Source organism: Ambystoma mexicanum, chromosome 14 (genome assembly GCF_040938575.1).
Source record: "Ambystoma mexicanum isolate Mex_15411 chromosome 14, UKY_AmexF1_1, whole genome shotgun sequence".
Classification (NCBI taxonomy): Eukaryota; Metazoa; Chordata; class Amphibia; order Caudata; family Ambystomatidae; genus Ambystoma; species Ambystoma mexicanum.
Window position 1 is genome coordinate 432,929,207 of NC_090940.1, and position 14,864 is coordinate 432,944,070.

The 14,864-nt window shown below is 45.3% G+C and overlaps 1 protein-coding gene across 9 annotated transcripts in view; it reads right to left on the reverse strand.

The window, feature by feature from the left end:
• Positions 1 to 14,864, reverse strand: part of ABCD4 (ATP binding cassette subfamily D member 4) — a 683,911-nt gene that overhangs the window by 570,540 nt on the left and 98,507 nt on the right. For 7 of the 9 annotated variants that reach the window (XM_069637624.1, XM_069637622.1, XM_069637620.1 and 4 more), the window contains one exon: positions 7,096 to 7,235. In XM_069637624.1, coding sequence (XP_069493725.1) covers positions 7,096 to 7,235 — 140 coding nt within the window. Of the gene's footprint in view, positions 1 to 7,095; positions 7,236 to 14,864 lie in introns of those variants that run through there. The other 2 variants (XM_069637625.1, XM_069637617.1) reach the window with 2 other exon arrangements.

Here is a 14,864-nt window from a genome sequence, read left to right on the forward strand (position 1 = left end):
TGTTTTGGTCGCCGGAACTATACCAGTTCATCATGTGCGGCTTAGTATTTGCATAAGTTACAGAAGTTTTTTTAAATGATGTGACTAAACTCTGAACATGTGACTCGTCCCTTGGATGTTCTGTCTTGCACGAGAAGGAAACATGCTTACATTATAGACTGGACCCCCGAAGGATGCAATTCGATGACAATTGACACAGATGAAAATAAATAGATCTATTGATAGCATAACAATCGAAACTCAGGTCAATAGCAATGAGACCAATGACCATAGCACTATTGGGTACGGTAATCGCAAATAGATAGAAATGTAAAAATGACCGAAATATGACTAAGATACATGGCCTTACCTAGAACAACAAACAGTTGGATTCAGCAGGCCGAGCAGTATGTTGCAGGAGAACAGGTAGATGGCCACAGGTAGCACACTGACGAGTTTGCTCGAAGCGGTCACAGATGGCACGACGACAAGCAGATTAGCATAGATCTCAGTGCTTCTCAGGTAGAAGGTTCAGGAGTTGACTTGCAAAGCACAAAGATGTTCTCATGAGACATATCAAGTGGTTTATAAAGTATTAGAAACAGGGGTGTGTTTGTGAATTAATGACATGTGTATGTCGTGGTATTATGTGGTTTGCAGGGGGGCGGCCTGCCTCAGGGGAGGCCTGCCTGGAGACACGGGGTCTGAGGAGGCCATGTGAGCGATGGCCCCTGGCCATTGGGTACCTTTTGAAGTGTACATGCTGTTTGGCACCTTGGCCGTTTTGCGCCCGTGACAGCCCCCCATGCCAGCACTTATCCCCGGGTGCGAACTGCCATTGATAGAGGGGGGTGGGATGGATGGGCCGGTGGGTGTGCAGGCAAGTGTGTGGGAGCAAGGGGCCATCAGGCCCCTCTCATCCTTTACTTCTCAGTAGAAACTCGGACCAAGTGCCTCCAGTAGCGGGTTCGCCCCTTGCCCTTATGTGATGTTAACTTTGGTTGGCATTCGCGTAGATGGGACCACTGAGCAGGACACAGGGCATCCATTTTTGTACCCCCTTTCCACTCCATCTTGGTGACCAGGCCGCACTGCGCAGAGCACATGGCCCCCACCCTCGTTCCCACTCTGACTGGAAAACTCCAGAGGTATTTGCAACAGCTAATACATGTAACACATCACTCTTCCTCTGAGATCACTGTACTGCATGTGAACCAGCCTGAACTAAGCACATAGCTTGTTCATCTCCACAAACGTGCCCTTGCCCACGCACCCTCGCCAGTAGAAACTTACTGCCATTCTGACCCTGTGTCCCTGCAAGGTATTCTCTTCATGTGCCAGACCACTGACCACGCCATGATGCCCACCTAGCAGATCCCCAACTAACATTAGACCCCTACTGCAGTATATCGTTGCCTATCAATAACAAATGCCACATACCGGAGATTCTTGTGAGCACAGACCCACACTTCAAACAGTGTATTATAGTGGTCAAGACCCTTAACCTAAGGCCTGTATAATCCAATGTTAATTGATAGTATAGATATATGTGTGACTTTTATAGAGACATAACCGACTGAAAGACTTTGAACAAGTGTTATTTAGTGCATGCATTATTGAGAATATATTATGTTAGCTTAGATAGTGACCACCCTGCTTCACAGCGACCTGACCTTTACCCATTCGGAGCACAGATGTCCGACGTCCATCCTTGAATGGGGACACACTTGATTCATTTAAAAAAATCGAAACAACCGTTGTTAAAATATATGTGCCGTTTTATTTTGTATCTTATTTTGATGACACAAAAATACAAGACTTTACACATTGTACAGGTCAGGTTGCAGCACAGCGAGAGAAAATCCCCTGTACTGACCGCTGTCACTTGGGAAAGTTTCTCTTATGGCACGAACGGCACAGGCGGGTATTACTCTTCGAACGCGGTGTCCAAGCCTCCCGTGAAGCCACCATGTATAGGAACGATAGGACACCAGCCTTTACCACCTGTGAAAAGAAATGAAACAAACTGTTTTTAAATGACCAAGATAAGTTTAATAAATGTTTGTTGTCAATGACAATTCTTGTAACTTTGGAATTCTGCTCGGACAAATGCTATCTAGACACTGCACACTAGTGAACGACTTTCATGCGTTACAATGATATGTATATGTAATTTTGGATATAGTAGAAGACCATGAAATAGGAGTGGCATGACAAGCAGAGTATACTTACTCTTTACATGGATTACGAGGACGAACAGTTGCGCGAAGTTCGTGCATAAGCACCATCATTATCTTCAACACGGACCGTGTGAGGCAGGCTGCCCTGAAGTCTGGCAGCTCGGTGATGCATTGCGGTCGCTGTTCGCCTTCCGAAATTTTAGGCCACGCATCCCGAGTTTTCACAGCAGCAGCAGTTCTCATCCTCGGTTGGCATTAGCTTGCACCGATTGCATGTGCACCAGGTGGAAACACCGTCCATGCGACTAGGTCCAGGCTCTTCAGCTGTTGAATCGTCCTCCCAACTGCCATCCGAAGACCCATCGTTTCCGCGCGTTTCCCTTTCCAGTAGTTCCTCCTCGGTATACTCGGGCTCGTACATGTAGGGCATTATTGTAGCCATTGTGTGTTAAACAAACTAAAATAATTTATAGCGGTGGTACTGGTATCTGTTCACACGGGCTACAAGCAACGAAGGTAGCTGACCAGAGCACAGAAACGAGTCACAGAATACTCAAAGTAACACAGAGAGAGGAATGGAATCAAAAATCTGCTGTTGTGTGTTGTGAAACGGTCTGTTTATACTTATTGAGGAAAGAGGCGTCCTGCCATTTCCATGGCGACACGTCACTAGCTGAAGCGCAGCGAATGTTGGCACGAGACGTGCTTTGGCGTTGTGAAATGGGCGGTACGTGTCTGCTGATGACAGGCTCAGGGGCGGGAGATAGGATTTAGTGCCGCAAAAGCAGTTCAGCCAGGGCGATGGGGCAGGCAGCGCCCCGATGCCTGTTTTCGCATGCGTTTAATGGACGAAAACTCGGGTAAGGTCCATAGGAAATTTTTCTAAAAATCGAGCGATTTAGGCTTAAAAACACATGGCCGACCCGTAGGGACAGTAACATTTTTTGACCGAACCATTCCTTTAATTGTTTCTGTGGCAGCCGCCGCATTGGATAGTTTTCCACAAGTGCCCCAACTCAGATCCATTTGTTGGTCTGCTACTCCAGGGTCTCTTGGCTCCAAATAGGGTTTTCTGTGCCCACCTGACCATGAGACATGCACCCAAGTGGCACACATTACAGCCATCCTTCAAAGGGGCTCTGGTGCAGGGACCAGATTCTGAAACTCTTCTGCCCCGGACCGCAGAATCCTCAACTATGTGCCCTCTTCAATGCTTTGGGCTGCAAGTATAACTAACTTACATTTTTCCTATAATTGCACGAAGGCTATAGGGTTTGCCCTGTTCAACCCTATGGACAATGTTTCTGGAACATATGGAGCTCTTTAAAAGTAACACCAACCCGTGAAGTGCCCTTCATTTGTAATCCTTTGAGTCCTGGCGTTTTAAGAGCAATCTCATTCGTTATAAAGTGTCCTGGTGATTTTTAATGCAGGTTAGTGTGATAAATCACTGCAATTCATGCCCAATGTTCCTTCTATAGGAGTTAAATTGCATATGAATGTACCCTTTGATTTCTACTGCTGAACTGAGTTCTTAACAGCCTTTACTTTGTATAAATGTTGGTGATTCTTTATGTGTTCCTGACTTTTATGAACAAACTACTTTCTCCTATTGAACCCTTAACAATGTTTAGTATTTTACCACAGCGAACAGTCTTTCCACTAGTTATAAGTGTTAGCTGGGTTTACTCACCTGAGTATTATCGAGTTGCTAACCTACAGCTTTTATCTTGACTTTAGTTTACCTAATGCAATACTTATAATAAATAGTATATACATTTTCAGAATACTATGTCTGGTATATTTTGTTGTGTGCTTGTATTAGCTTAACTGTACCTGGATACCAGTCCCCCCCTAAGAGTGAAGCCAAAGTAGTTGGATATGTGATCAGTGAGAGTATTTAAGACTGACTTGGCAGACCCCTTCTGCACACACTACTGTATTTTCCTTCTGAACCCTTCACCAAAGGGCTTAAGAAAAATATCCCCACCATTGACACACATTTCATGGTGTTGCTCAATTATAAAAAAAGGAATTAACCCCAAGAACTTCAGCAATCTCAAATTGGCAACAACCTAAATCTATTGACCAGTGTTAGGGAGATGTTTATTTGCATTTCCTACACTCTAACAGAAGCCTCCCAGCACTACTGCTAGACTCGCTGGGATGTTTTGCCATTGACTTTGAAGGTGAGTGAGACCTTTTATTGATCTCAATCATCTCCTGCATTTATTATGTTTTGGGGATGCTGGACTCCTTCATTAAGGTTCTAGCGCAGGGAGACCTTGCCCCTTGATTTGTGCTTCCTTGGCTTTCCAATGGCAGCACCCTCACCTTATGTACTGTGTTAACAAGTGCTCCGAGCGTCCCTTTTACAGTGCTGTTTTTTGATGCAGGTGGTAGCCCATGTGTCTACCAGTTCAGGAGTAGTCATGCCCTATTTATCACATGTGTTTTACCTTTACAGCCCAAGCCATTTTACATGGAGTCCTTTCTTTGCCCCAAGTATCATTTGTGTTACTTTCAAGGCATCATCTGAACCGGCTGGTGGCAGTTGCTATATTTTTCATGTGCTGCCTTTGAAGCTGCGATAAAGCACTTAAGAGGACCATGGACTCAAATTGGCCCCTCTGCAGGTTTTAAGCCCTGTTCAATATGGCGTGTCCTTTGTTGGCAGTCCTACCTTGCCAGGTGGGGCGGGTATTTTTCTTCATGCGCCTTTTTGCTGGGCTTCTTGCAGAAAGTCCATGAAGGTTATCCCATGTGTGAGCTGGCCGGTAAATGGGGGTGGGGGGGCTATCTGTCCACAACCCACATTCCCCCAAGGACTTGGTTGTTGCTGGGCAGAGTCTGGAAGGCTAGCTATCCACTACTGGACAGACACCTCCAAATTTGAAGGTTGAAAGTGTCCATATTGGAGGACTTGAGTTGCTCCCAGCTCATAATCTGGATAGAAGGAGATCAGATGGACCCAGAAACCAACTTGATCACTGGAGCTGAGAAGACAAGGACTGAGGGTTGCCGTAGGACTGCTGAAGAAAACAGCATAGGCACAGCCAATACCACCGCATCCTTAACCTCCATCTTCTGTTTGAAAGCGAAGACCTATGTGAGGTGCCTTCCTCCCTTTGACTGGTGAGACCAACCAGTCATCTGTCCTACTTGAGGTCCATCACCCGTTTTCAGCTGTCAGGGTGTGCATCTTTGCATTTCCTCTACAAGGCCCAAATTCAGCTTCTCGTTGCTGAAAGGGCTTCCATCTGGCCTAACTACTGGAACTTACTGCTGCACCCTCAACGCTTTGCTGTGCTGCCCGTCGCCAGGAGACAAGTCTGCTGGAATTCCTGGTGGTCAGTTGGCGATTGCCTCCTGACTTTGAACAGGGGCAGTGAAAGACGTGCACCTGTCAATTCATCCGTGAGAGTCTCCCAGCTGTGGAACCCCACCTGGGGATCCACCCAACCATCCTAGATCTCCAAAGGAACCTAGAAACAATCAGTGGTGATCTCAGTTCAACCCACAATCTGTCGACCCTGAACAACGACCACGACAGAGAGGCTCGTCTCCCCCAGTGTTTTGCTATTGCATAGGACCATTTCTAATGGATTGGGGGCTTGAGATCACACACCTCTTGAATCTCGCCATCCCATCTGTTGGGTTTGCATTGGGCATGGAGTCTTGCTTACCTTAGCGCTATGAACCTGGGGTGATTAAAAAAAAAAGTAGCATTTATACAAAGTGACTTATGGCTCTTAAATCCTGATTTCGCTGCACCATCTTCATTACTTTACCTGCACTAGCCGAGGGGGCCTTCTTGGACAAATCACCTCAATTCTCAGGATCTTTTGTGAACAGCTAAAGACTGCAGAGAATTTGCATAGTCTAGGGATGGAATTCTGAAGATATAGTATATGATGATGAGTGACTTATTTGGTCTATTTTAATGTGTATACATTTTCTCTCTACTTTGGTGATTGCATTAACTATCTGAATAACTGCTTGTGATTTTAAAGTGTTATATAACCCACAGTGGGTTACCCAACTGCGAGCTGTACACATGTACATAGAAATGTTTACTTACCTTTGAATATTTACAGTGTGCCTTGATGTAGTATGACATACATTACTTACCATAATCTTGTACTACAGATCAGTGCCTTGCTGCTAGGCATGCGCTACTCAAGAGAATGGCTTAGCACAACTTAGGTTATAAATAACCTTGCTAATCCTAGGTTGGCTTTTCTAAGTCCTTCCATAGATAGTGACTTTGAAAAACTCTCCTAACAATCAGAAAGACAAACCAACACAAAGAGATCCATATCCGTGAGAGATGCAAAAAAACTTTCAATAGTAAAAGAGGCTCTGAACATGATCCACATCACCAGCATAGGTACCACTGCTTGCAAAGAAGTAGTTCTTAACAGCAAAAACCCACGCAACAGTGCTTTATAATCACCAAAAACAAGGCATATGAGGTGCATTGTAAACATCATAGTCCAAACCAAGTAGCTGCAGTCACCAAAGCACAGAAAAATAAATACTCTGAAATATGATGAAACTGAATGACCAACACTTAAGACCAACAATCATCAATTAAGGGAAACACATGCAGATGAGAAGCAGGGTATCTACTTCAGGCATGCCAAGCATAGACTGTGGGAAACAGAATATAGGCTGTCAACATAACCTAATCTTCCAATCCTGTCCTGAAAACATCAAAACTTACTTTTCACCTACACCCTTAAGAACTTTGCAAGGTACTCCAAGGCCCTCTGGGTAGAGACACAGTTGTATAAAGGTTTACATACAATAAATAAGCAAGGCATATGCACAGACTGAGTAGCAAAGTATGTGATGCAAGCAGGTCACCTGTACATGCTGGTAAGGAGCAGAGTAAATGTCACAAGCAGAAATATAAAAAAGACTGAATGCTTACGGGTTGTCGATGTCCTTGCGCAGCACGTTCAAGGTGTAGTACACCTGGCCCCGAAAGTATGAACGGTGAAGACATTCAGTCAGGTTCTTCCTCCAGTTAATGTAGATTAAATTACAAATGAACTGATCGAAGCTTTTCAACTGGGGAAAGAGTAATGGGAACAGACTGATGGAAAGAAGTAACAAGACACAGAACATATGGGAGACAGTGATGAAGGAGGGACAAAGAAGATAAGAGGAGTGAAACAACAAGGAAGAGAGACCGTTTGAGGAAAATAGACAGGCCAGATTGAGAGCATGAAGGAGAGGCTACTGAGAAGTGATCCCCAGAGGGACTGGTGGGGGTTAGGAAAAAAAGAAAGAAAGAAAAAAATGAGGTGAGAAGGTCAGAATGGAACCGGGCAGCGAGGAAGGGGCAAGAAAGGGAAAGCAGTAGGAAAGAAAATGAGGATAGTGTGACAGGAAGAGATGCGTAAGAGGTGAAGAATGACAAAAACAGATGGGAATATAGCCTAATGGAGGTATGAGAAGAGTGTGGTGGGCAGGAACCATCTTCTGAGACTAATCTTGCATGCCTGTCAACTCCTGCAGGATATATAGAACAGCTCTGACTTTATTTTGTCTAAACATTTTCTCCCTACAATGTATTTTTCTCTTTTGTCCTCTTCACCTTCTCAGAAGAGGTTATCTAGGCATTTAAAAGGCCTTGGGGCAGAGTCTTCTAATCGGAAAGGTGACTGCCTGACAAATTGTACATTTTTGGGGAAGGACTTTGAGGACATGACTAAACTGAGCTGGGGATGGTCTTGAGGCAGCAAGCTTATTTGATGCCATTAAGTGGAGTTTTTCAAGGTCAACATGCTCTCACTGTTTGGTGTGTATGTTTGGAGCAGATCTTATACGCTACATTGAGGTAGCCTATTTATACACTAATGATAAGGATCTTTTAAGTGACCTTTGGCATGAGCAGTTTTCCCAATAGTGTCCCCAAGATTTGGGGCACCTGCCTAACACCAGGTAGACTCAATTATGCAAACAAAAACCATTGCATTGAATATAGACTCACACATGTTGCCTAAGGCTTCTGTTCCTTTGGGCTTCAGAAGCGTCTACCTGTTCACCTTGATTGGACATGTTTATGTGGCCGATGGGAAATATTGTCCCAGCCTCTGTAGAGTCATCAGTATGAGTAAAAAACATAGATCTTCATTAAGTGCAGGATGATCAATACTTGGTACAACAGAGTTCAGCGAAACCAAAGGCTGAAAGAAGCTCTACAAAAGTATCTTGCAGACATCTAGAGTATGTGGCCTCTTTGCGTTCTGAATAGAGACTGTTAATTCAAAGGAAGAAACAAGATGAAGTCAGAAGGCTTTGACGTTAGCATCTAATATTAATGATGGAAAATCTTTTTGGGGACATAATTGCTACGTATATGGCGTCACCACGTCAAAATAACAGAGCATAAAGCGTTACCCCAGAGCGTTGGGAAGTGCACTATAAAAACATTTTCCACAATGTAAGAGAAGACAACACCCTTCCCATTAATTGTTGTTAGGAAAGATTTTCTTTTTGTGGCTTCCCTCCCTTGGACTTCTATGGGACATCCTCTCTTTTTGCTTTGTTTTAACTCCTAGCCTGAAAAGTGGATGCTAAACTATTCTGGAAATTATTGAATGAAGACCTGGGTTATCAAGCAACTAGTCAGCTTAATCCCATTTCTGAATGCACTTGGTTGGATCATTTGCAAAAGCGGTTTACCATATCTAAAGAAAGTGAAGGATTGGAGATACATTTTGAAGGGGGTCCTTGCACCTTCTCTTTTGAGGAGGAGATCAATTATTTAATTTTAGCCGCCAAATCTTCTAGAGCTGTGGGTCCTGAAGGAATACCAAAACTGGTTCTTAAGGAAAATTCTAATCTTTGGGCTGGATTGCTATATGGAACATAAGGTAATTCCTAATTCATGGAAAATGCCTATAATTGCGCCAATCTTCAAAAAGGAGGATAGATTGTTTCCAGCTATCGTCTGTGAGAAACCTGGGGGTATTCTCTCATGTAGAACCAGAGAATCCTCTATTCAGGTGGCCTGGGAAGGGCCATCACTTTTAGATCCCAACCCTGGGGATTGTGAGAAACCTGAAGGTGTCTCCCTGGCTAGTCCCCGGGGATCTGTCATCCAGGTGGCTAGGACACGGCCATCGCTATTGGATCCAATTCCTGGTGGTGGACCAGTGATGGAGGATCACCTGGATGGGGGGTCCTCGGGGAGTGGGACGCCGACAGATGAGAAGCAGTATCCCCCCTTCCTTTGACACCTTTTCCCCCCTCCGCTCACGCAGGACATTCTAAACCACTGCTCCCCCCTTCCAACACAAACACTTTCCCACAAAACAAAGAACAACGGACGGACACCAGAGCCGTTTAACTGACGTGTCCTAATACAAGGGTCAGGCAAAGTCAGGCAAAGTCAGGCAATTGATCAGAATCTCACACACACACCCGACGGCCCGTTCCCTTCCCCATAGGGTTAAAAGGTGGAGCCAAAGAGCACAGTACGAACACAGTAAACAGCACGACGAGACGGCTAAGCAGACGCGGCAGTTCAAGAGAAGGAGAAAGGCGGCAGGATTCAAGTGGGTGGCGAGGAGAGAAGTGACCTTGCCCTTTTCGTCCCAGACCCGTGAACCTTCGAGGAAGAGAGCCCAAGACCGCGAACAATAGCACAAGTGTCTTGCAGCAGATGTCAACGGTACGCTGGGCAAGCCTATGCCGATGAGCAGGAGAAGCTCCTGTGACCGTGGTAGCAGCCTCCACTACAACGAAGAGGAAAAGCCAAGCGGTTCAGCACAGCTGGTGAGTCGAAAGGGAAAACGATAAGAACCGGGCTGTATTGAGTGAGAATCGCAGAGTGGCAGGTTTGAACCAAGTTCTATGAACTGTGAAAGAACTGTAACAAGTGTTAAAGGGGAAACCAGTTGCAGGGGGGAACCAACACCACGTGGGTGCTAAGTCAAGAGACTCTAGACAAGCCCCATATGAGAGAAACTACAGATACCAGCAGGCCGTGGGAGAACCAGCGGAATAGGCAAAGTGGTCATACTGTGGGTCAAGCAAAATCCCTGTACAATTGAAAGACTTTGATTTACAAACTAAGGGAAAGAAAGGGAAGTGAACCCTGCAGTGAGAAGAAACAAGGGAAGCGAATCCCAAGAGGGGCAAAGTCTGAAGTCCCAAGACGTCCGCTGGAACTGCTTAAAAAGACAGTAAGATTTGTGGAATGAGATATGTAAGAAGAGTCAGCGCCCAGAAGAGGAGGATTCAGGGGTGAACCCATCACTCAGTGACCATTGGAAACAAACCTTTCATTTGTTAAAGAAACATATGTTTTATTATTTGAACACGTCAGGTCCTCAAAGGCAAGAGACTTTCAAGTGAAACGAGACTTGGCCCTCGATGGCCCCGATAGCTGAAAGCTCAAGAGTTAAAAGCTGAACTGTCATCTCGTGCTAGAAAAGCTCAAGAGTGTGTCCTGAGAGCTGCCATTAGAACTGTCGTTTCATGCTGGAAAAGCCTGAGACTGTACTGTCCTCTAAGGTTCCTCTTTACCCCGTGCTCAAAACGTGTGGAAGGGAGACCTAGGCTCCTGCATCCTGACATTATTTGAGAACGCTTTTCTTGAGAACTATCCCACACCCCTTTTTGTATCAGTTGTAATGTTTGGCAATAGGTTTCTTAGTATAGGGCCATTTTATTTGACACAACGTCACTAGGACTGCTTTATTTTCATTTTATTGTCGACGCTTGCTCCCATCTTAGACTTAGGTTTAGATTAAGCATTTTACCAACCTTCATACAGCATTCATTGTTTAATAAACACCCTTAAACTGTGATCACTTGTGTCTGTTTTACTTGTTGACACCATGAGTTGCTTACAGGGTGGACGGGTGAGGGAGGATCACCTGAGTAGGGGAGTCTTGGGTTGCATCCATGGGAATACCCCAGGTGAGATGTAGTATCCCAACGGGATGAAAGGCGAAGAGGAAGAAATACTTAAAGCCTTCATGGGATATGCAGGTCCCACTGTCCCTGATCCAAAAGGCAGACGGAAAGATCATACCAGAACAGAAGCAGGCAGTGAGGAGGGTAAGATGAGACAAATGTATGGCTTTGACCTCAACACCCATTTGTCTTCCCCCATTTCAAACCATAAGGGGTGCTGTCAAGATCAGTACTTTCATGGCAGGGTTCCAGGGGTAGGGAGTAACCTAACAAAAGGGGAATCATCCCGGTTGTATAAAAACAGGAGGTGGGGAATCCCTGGTCTCCCCTGTCAATCACCCGATAATTATTCTGCTTAGAAATATCAATTTCCGTTTTGTACTGTCTCCCCCTCCCCATTTACAACATGTACTGGGACGTCAAAGAGGCAATTGGGAGTTAGAAAGATTACCCATAGGTACAGCACTGTGCAGAGGAAGATGACTGAAAAGGCCACCACTACACCACTCGGCGGTCCTTTTAATATAGAGTCAGGCAATTAACCCTCAGTTACGGTATAAAAGATGAGGTTCTGTAAGAGTGAATGAGCGAGTTGGGGTTGCTGGATGGATTGTGGAAGCCAGGAACAGGAGGCTGCAGCTGGAGGACCCTGGAGGATCCAGAGAACGGGACGCCAGCATGCTGACCCGGTGTGTCAGAGGGATTGCACATGGCGAGCGAGCTGCATCTCTATGGAGCTGGATTGGAGGAAGCTGTGACCTGTTGGCCGTATCAAGGCTAGTGCTTGTTCCCCTTGGACGTGTGCAGGTCCCAGGGTTGTATGAGGGGCAGGTGGTGAGACCCTGACCTCGACACACACATCTCGAGGAATCTGCCTGCCAGCGCTGTGTTACTCAGTGGGTTTCATGAGAGAGAGAAACTCAGTAGCATGCAGGTGGAAGGAGCGGGAGCAGTAGGAGCAGAAGGTGCAAGCGGCATGATAATTGAAAAGCGAGAGAAAGCAAGAGAAAAAAAAGGTGTGCAAGCGGCTCAAAAATCAAAAAAGTAGAAACAGTGAATTGGGAAGAACAGAAAGAAAAGACCGGGTGCGAGCAACCCGAAAGAAAGAAGGAAAACATGAGAAAGGTGTGGGCAGCAAGAAGAAAAAGGTTTGTAAGAGGCACAGCAAGGTACCGAAAGAGTGTAGGAGGCAAGGTAAAGAAAGTGTGCAAGAGGCACGGCAAGGTAAAGAAAGTGTGCAGTAAAGAAAGTGTGCAAGAGGCACGGTGCCAGAAAAGTGTGCAAGAGCACAGCAAAGACAAAAAGGTGCCACAAGGAAGACAAACTGAGTCATCACGAGTTGGGCGGTAACCCTTAAATGCAGCGGTAACGCCATTACTGCCGCATTTAAGGTTCCACCAAATCACAGGATTTGCAGTATTTAACCCCAGATCTGAGCTGGGGGGCAAATCCGCCAGGAATTTGCCGATTTATGGTGCTATTACCACATGGTAACACCGCCAAAACTTCCCCATTGAGTCCAATGGAGAATGGGGACGGACCATTCCACCAAACCCGTGATCCGGCGCTAATAGCGCCGGACTGGTTGGCGGTAGCGCTATTAGCGCGGGCAGTATCCCGGCGGGAATACCGCCGGGATACCGCCCAACTCGTGATGAGGCCCAAAGAGTGTAAGGATAAGGGCCAGGTATCAGAGTGGTCGCGCATAGGAAGGAGCAAAAGCCTGGTTTTCTCAAAAGTCTGTGATACTGCCCCAGTGTTGACCAAAGGAGGTGCACAGCGCCACTTGATAGAAGGTGGGAAAAGGGGGAGCTACACCGAGAGTGAAGTGGGAGAGCAAAATGAAGAAAAGGCTGTTGAACCCTCACAGGAAAGAATTGTGCTTTGAGAAGAGCATCTTGACAAGGTGAACTTTTGGTGTTTGTGAACTTTTTCATACAAGAGGGGCCTATGCTTGGGGAACGGAACCCTGAGAGGCCCAAAGGAAACTGTGAAAGAGATTGGTGTAGGGAGAAAGGCCGAGGCTTGGGCAAGGAACCCTGAGAGCCCTGAAAGGAGTTGTGCACCTTCATTTAAGACAAGAAGAAGCCTAGGCTTGGGGGAAGAGAACCCTATGGAGCACAAATGAATTATAGAGTGTGAATCCTTTTGAGCCAGAGAGACCCAAACTTCGGGAAGGCAACCCTGAGAGGCCAAAGGAAACTACAAGAGACATTGTTGAAAAGAGGCCTAGACTTGTGGAAGGGATCCCTGAGAGGCCTAAACAAACTCTTCGTGCCTTTTCGTTTTGGGAACCAGAGGGGACAGAGCTCGGGTAAGAGAACCCCAAGAGACCCAGAGACATTGTAAACTGTATTGTCCTGCTACAAGAGCCCTACCTGCAAGATCCCAAGGGCACCACTATTTGTAATCTAGCAGTGCTAAACCCGATGGTTAGGCTACCTGAAACTAGTCTTGGTTTGCATTTCTTTTTGAACCACCACTTTTCTTTAAGAAGACCTAGCATCACATTTGTTTTAAGAGTGAGGGCAAGCATAGGTTTTGACACAGACATTTGGTTTTGGACTTACGGACGGAGGCCCTTAGAAGCATCAGCTGAGGAAACAAGTCCATTAGAGTTAGGGCCAGTTAGGCATTACACCAACCCTACAAAGTTTTATAATAAAGGTTTTCAAACTGTTACTTTGGAGTCTTTGTCTCTTGATACCATTCCTGCCTCACACGCCCCGTTGCACTACTGAACTCCTGTAGAAAAATCCCTGCTTCACTTGTCCTGGAGCAGTTAAACAAATGGTCAACGGAGTCCGGTCGACTTTATGATAACCAGGCTGGATTCAGTAAAGGGCTGTGAACATTGGGTAATGGCTTTCTTTTATCTCTCTTACAGAAGGCGGCTAAATCTGAAAAGGGAATTCTATAGATGTGTTTTGTAGATTTACCTGCTGCCTTTGATAATGTTAAGAGAAATATTCTCTCGGGAAACTGAGTGCATGGGGTATACCATACCATTTATTAGAGATTCTACAATCCTTACATATAGGATCTCAGATGACGATAAGACTTGACCACAAAGTTACACTATCTAAACCTCTCGATACAGGAAATGATTTCAATCATTACATGCAAAAGGCCAAAGCATTTTCTCCACGGTTAGACCAAACGCATTTACAGTATTTGGTGTATGCCAGCAAACTGGTTATTGATTACCAAACCCCCCTTGGGCTCCAGCGATCACCAAATACTCTTGCAGAATTTATGGAGTCACACGACCTATCCATTAACGTACTGAAGACAACAATAATAGTATGCAGGTATGGTGGAAGAAAAATACCTTTTTATTTGGAAGGTCAAGAACAATACACTGGCTGTGGTAGACAAATATATTTATTTGGGATTTTCATTTTACAACAAGCCAGTACCAAATTACACATGAACAGCATAAAAATAAAAAGAAATCACCATTTGCCACAAATGAGTAGACTGAACTCAAAATTCGGTAAATTCTCTCTTATGCCGTTGGTGAAGTACTATGGATCTAAAGTACTACCAGCTCTTTTGTATGACACTGATCTGTTGCATGATGGACAGGAAAAAGAATGGCAGGCGATTGTAGCCTATATTTCGAGAAATGTTTTGGACTTCCCAACTGTGTCCTGGCCCCCATGATAAGGTTTGAGTTGGGGCCATTATCCATTTCCGCAATTAATACGATGGAAGTCCCTTGCCTTTCTTCACAAGATAATGCTCCCGCCTGAACATTCAGTTCTT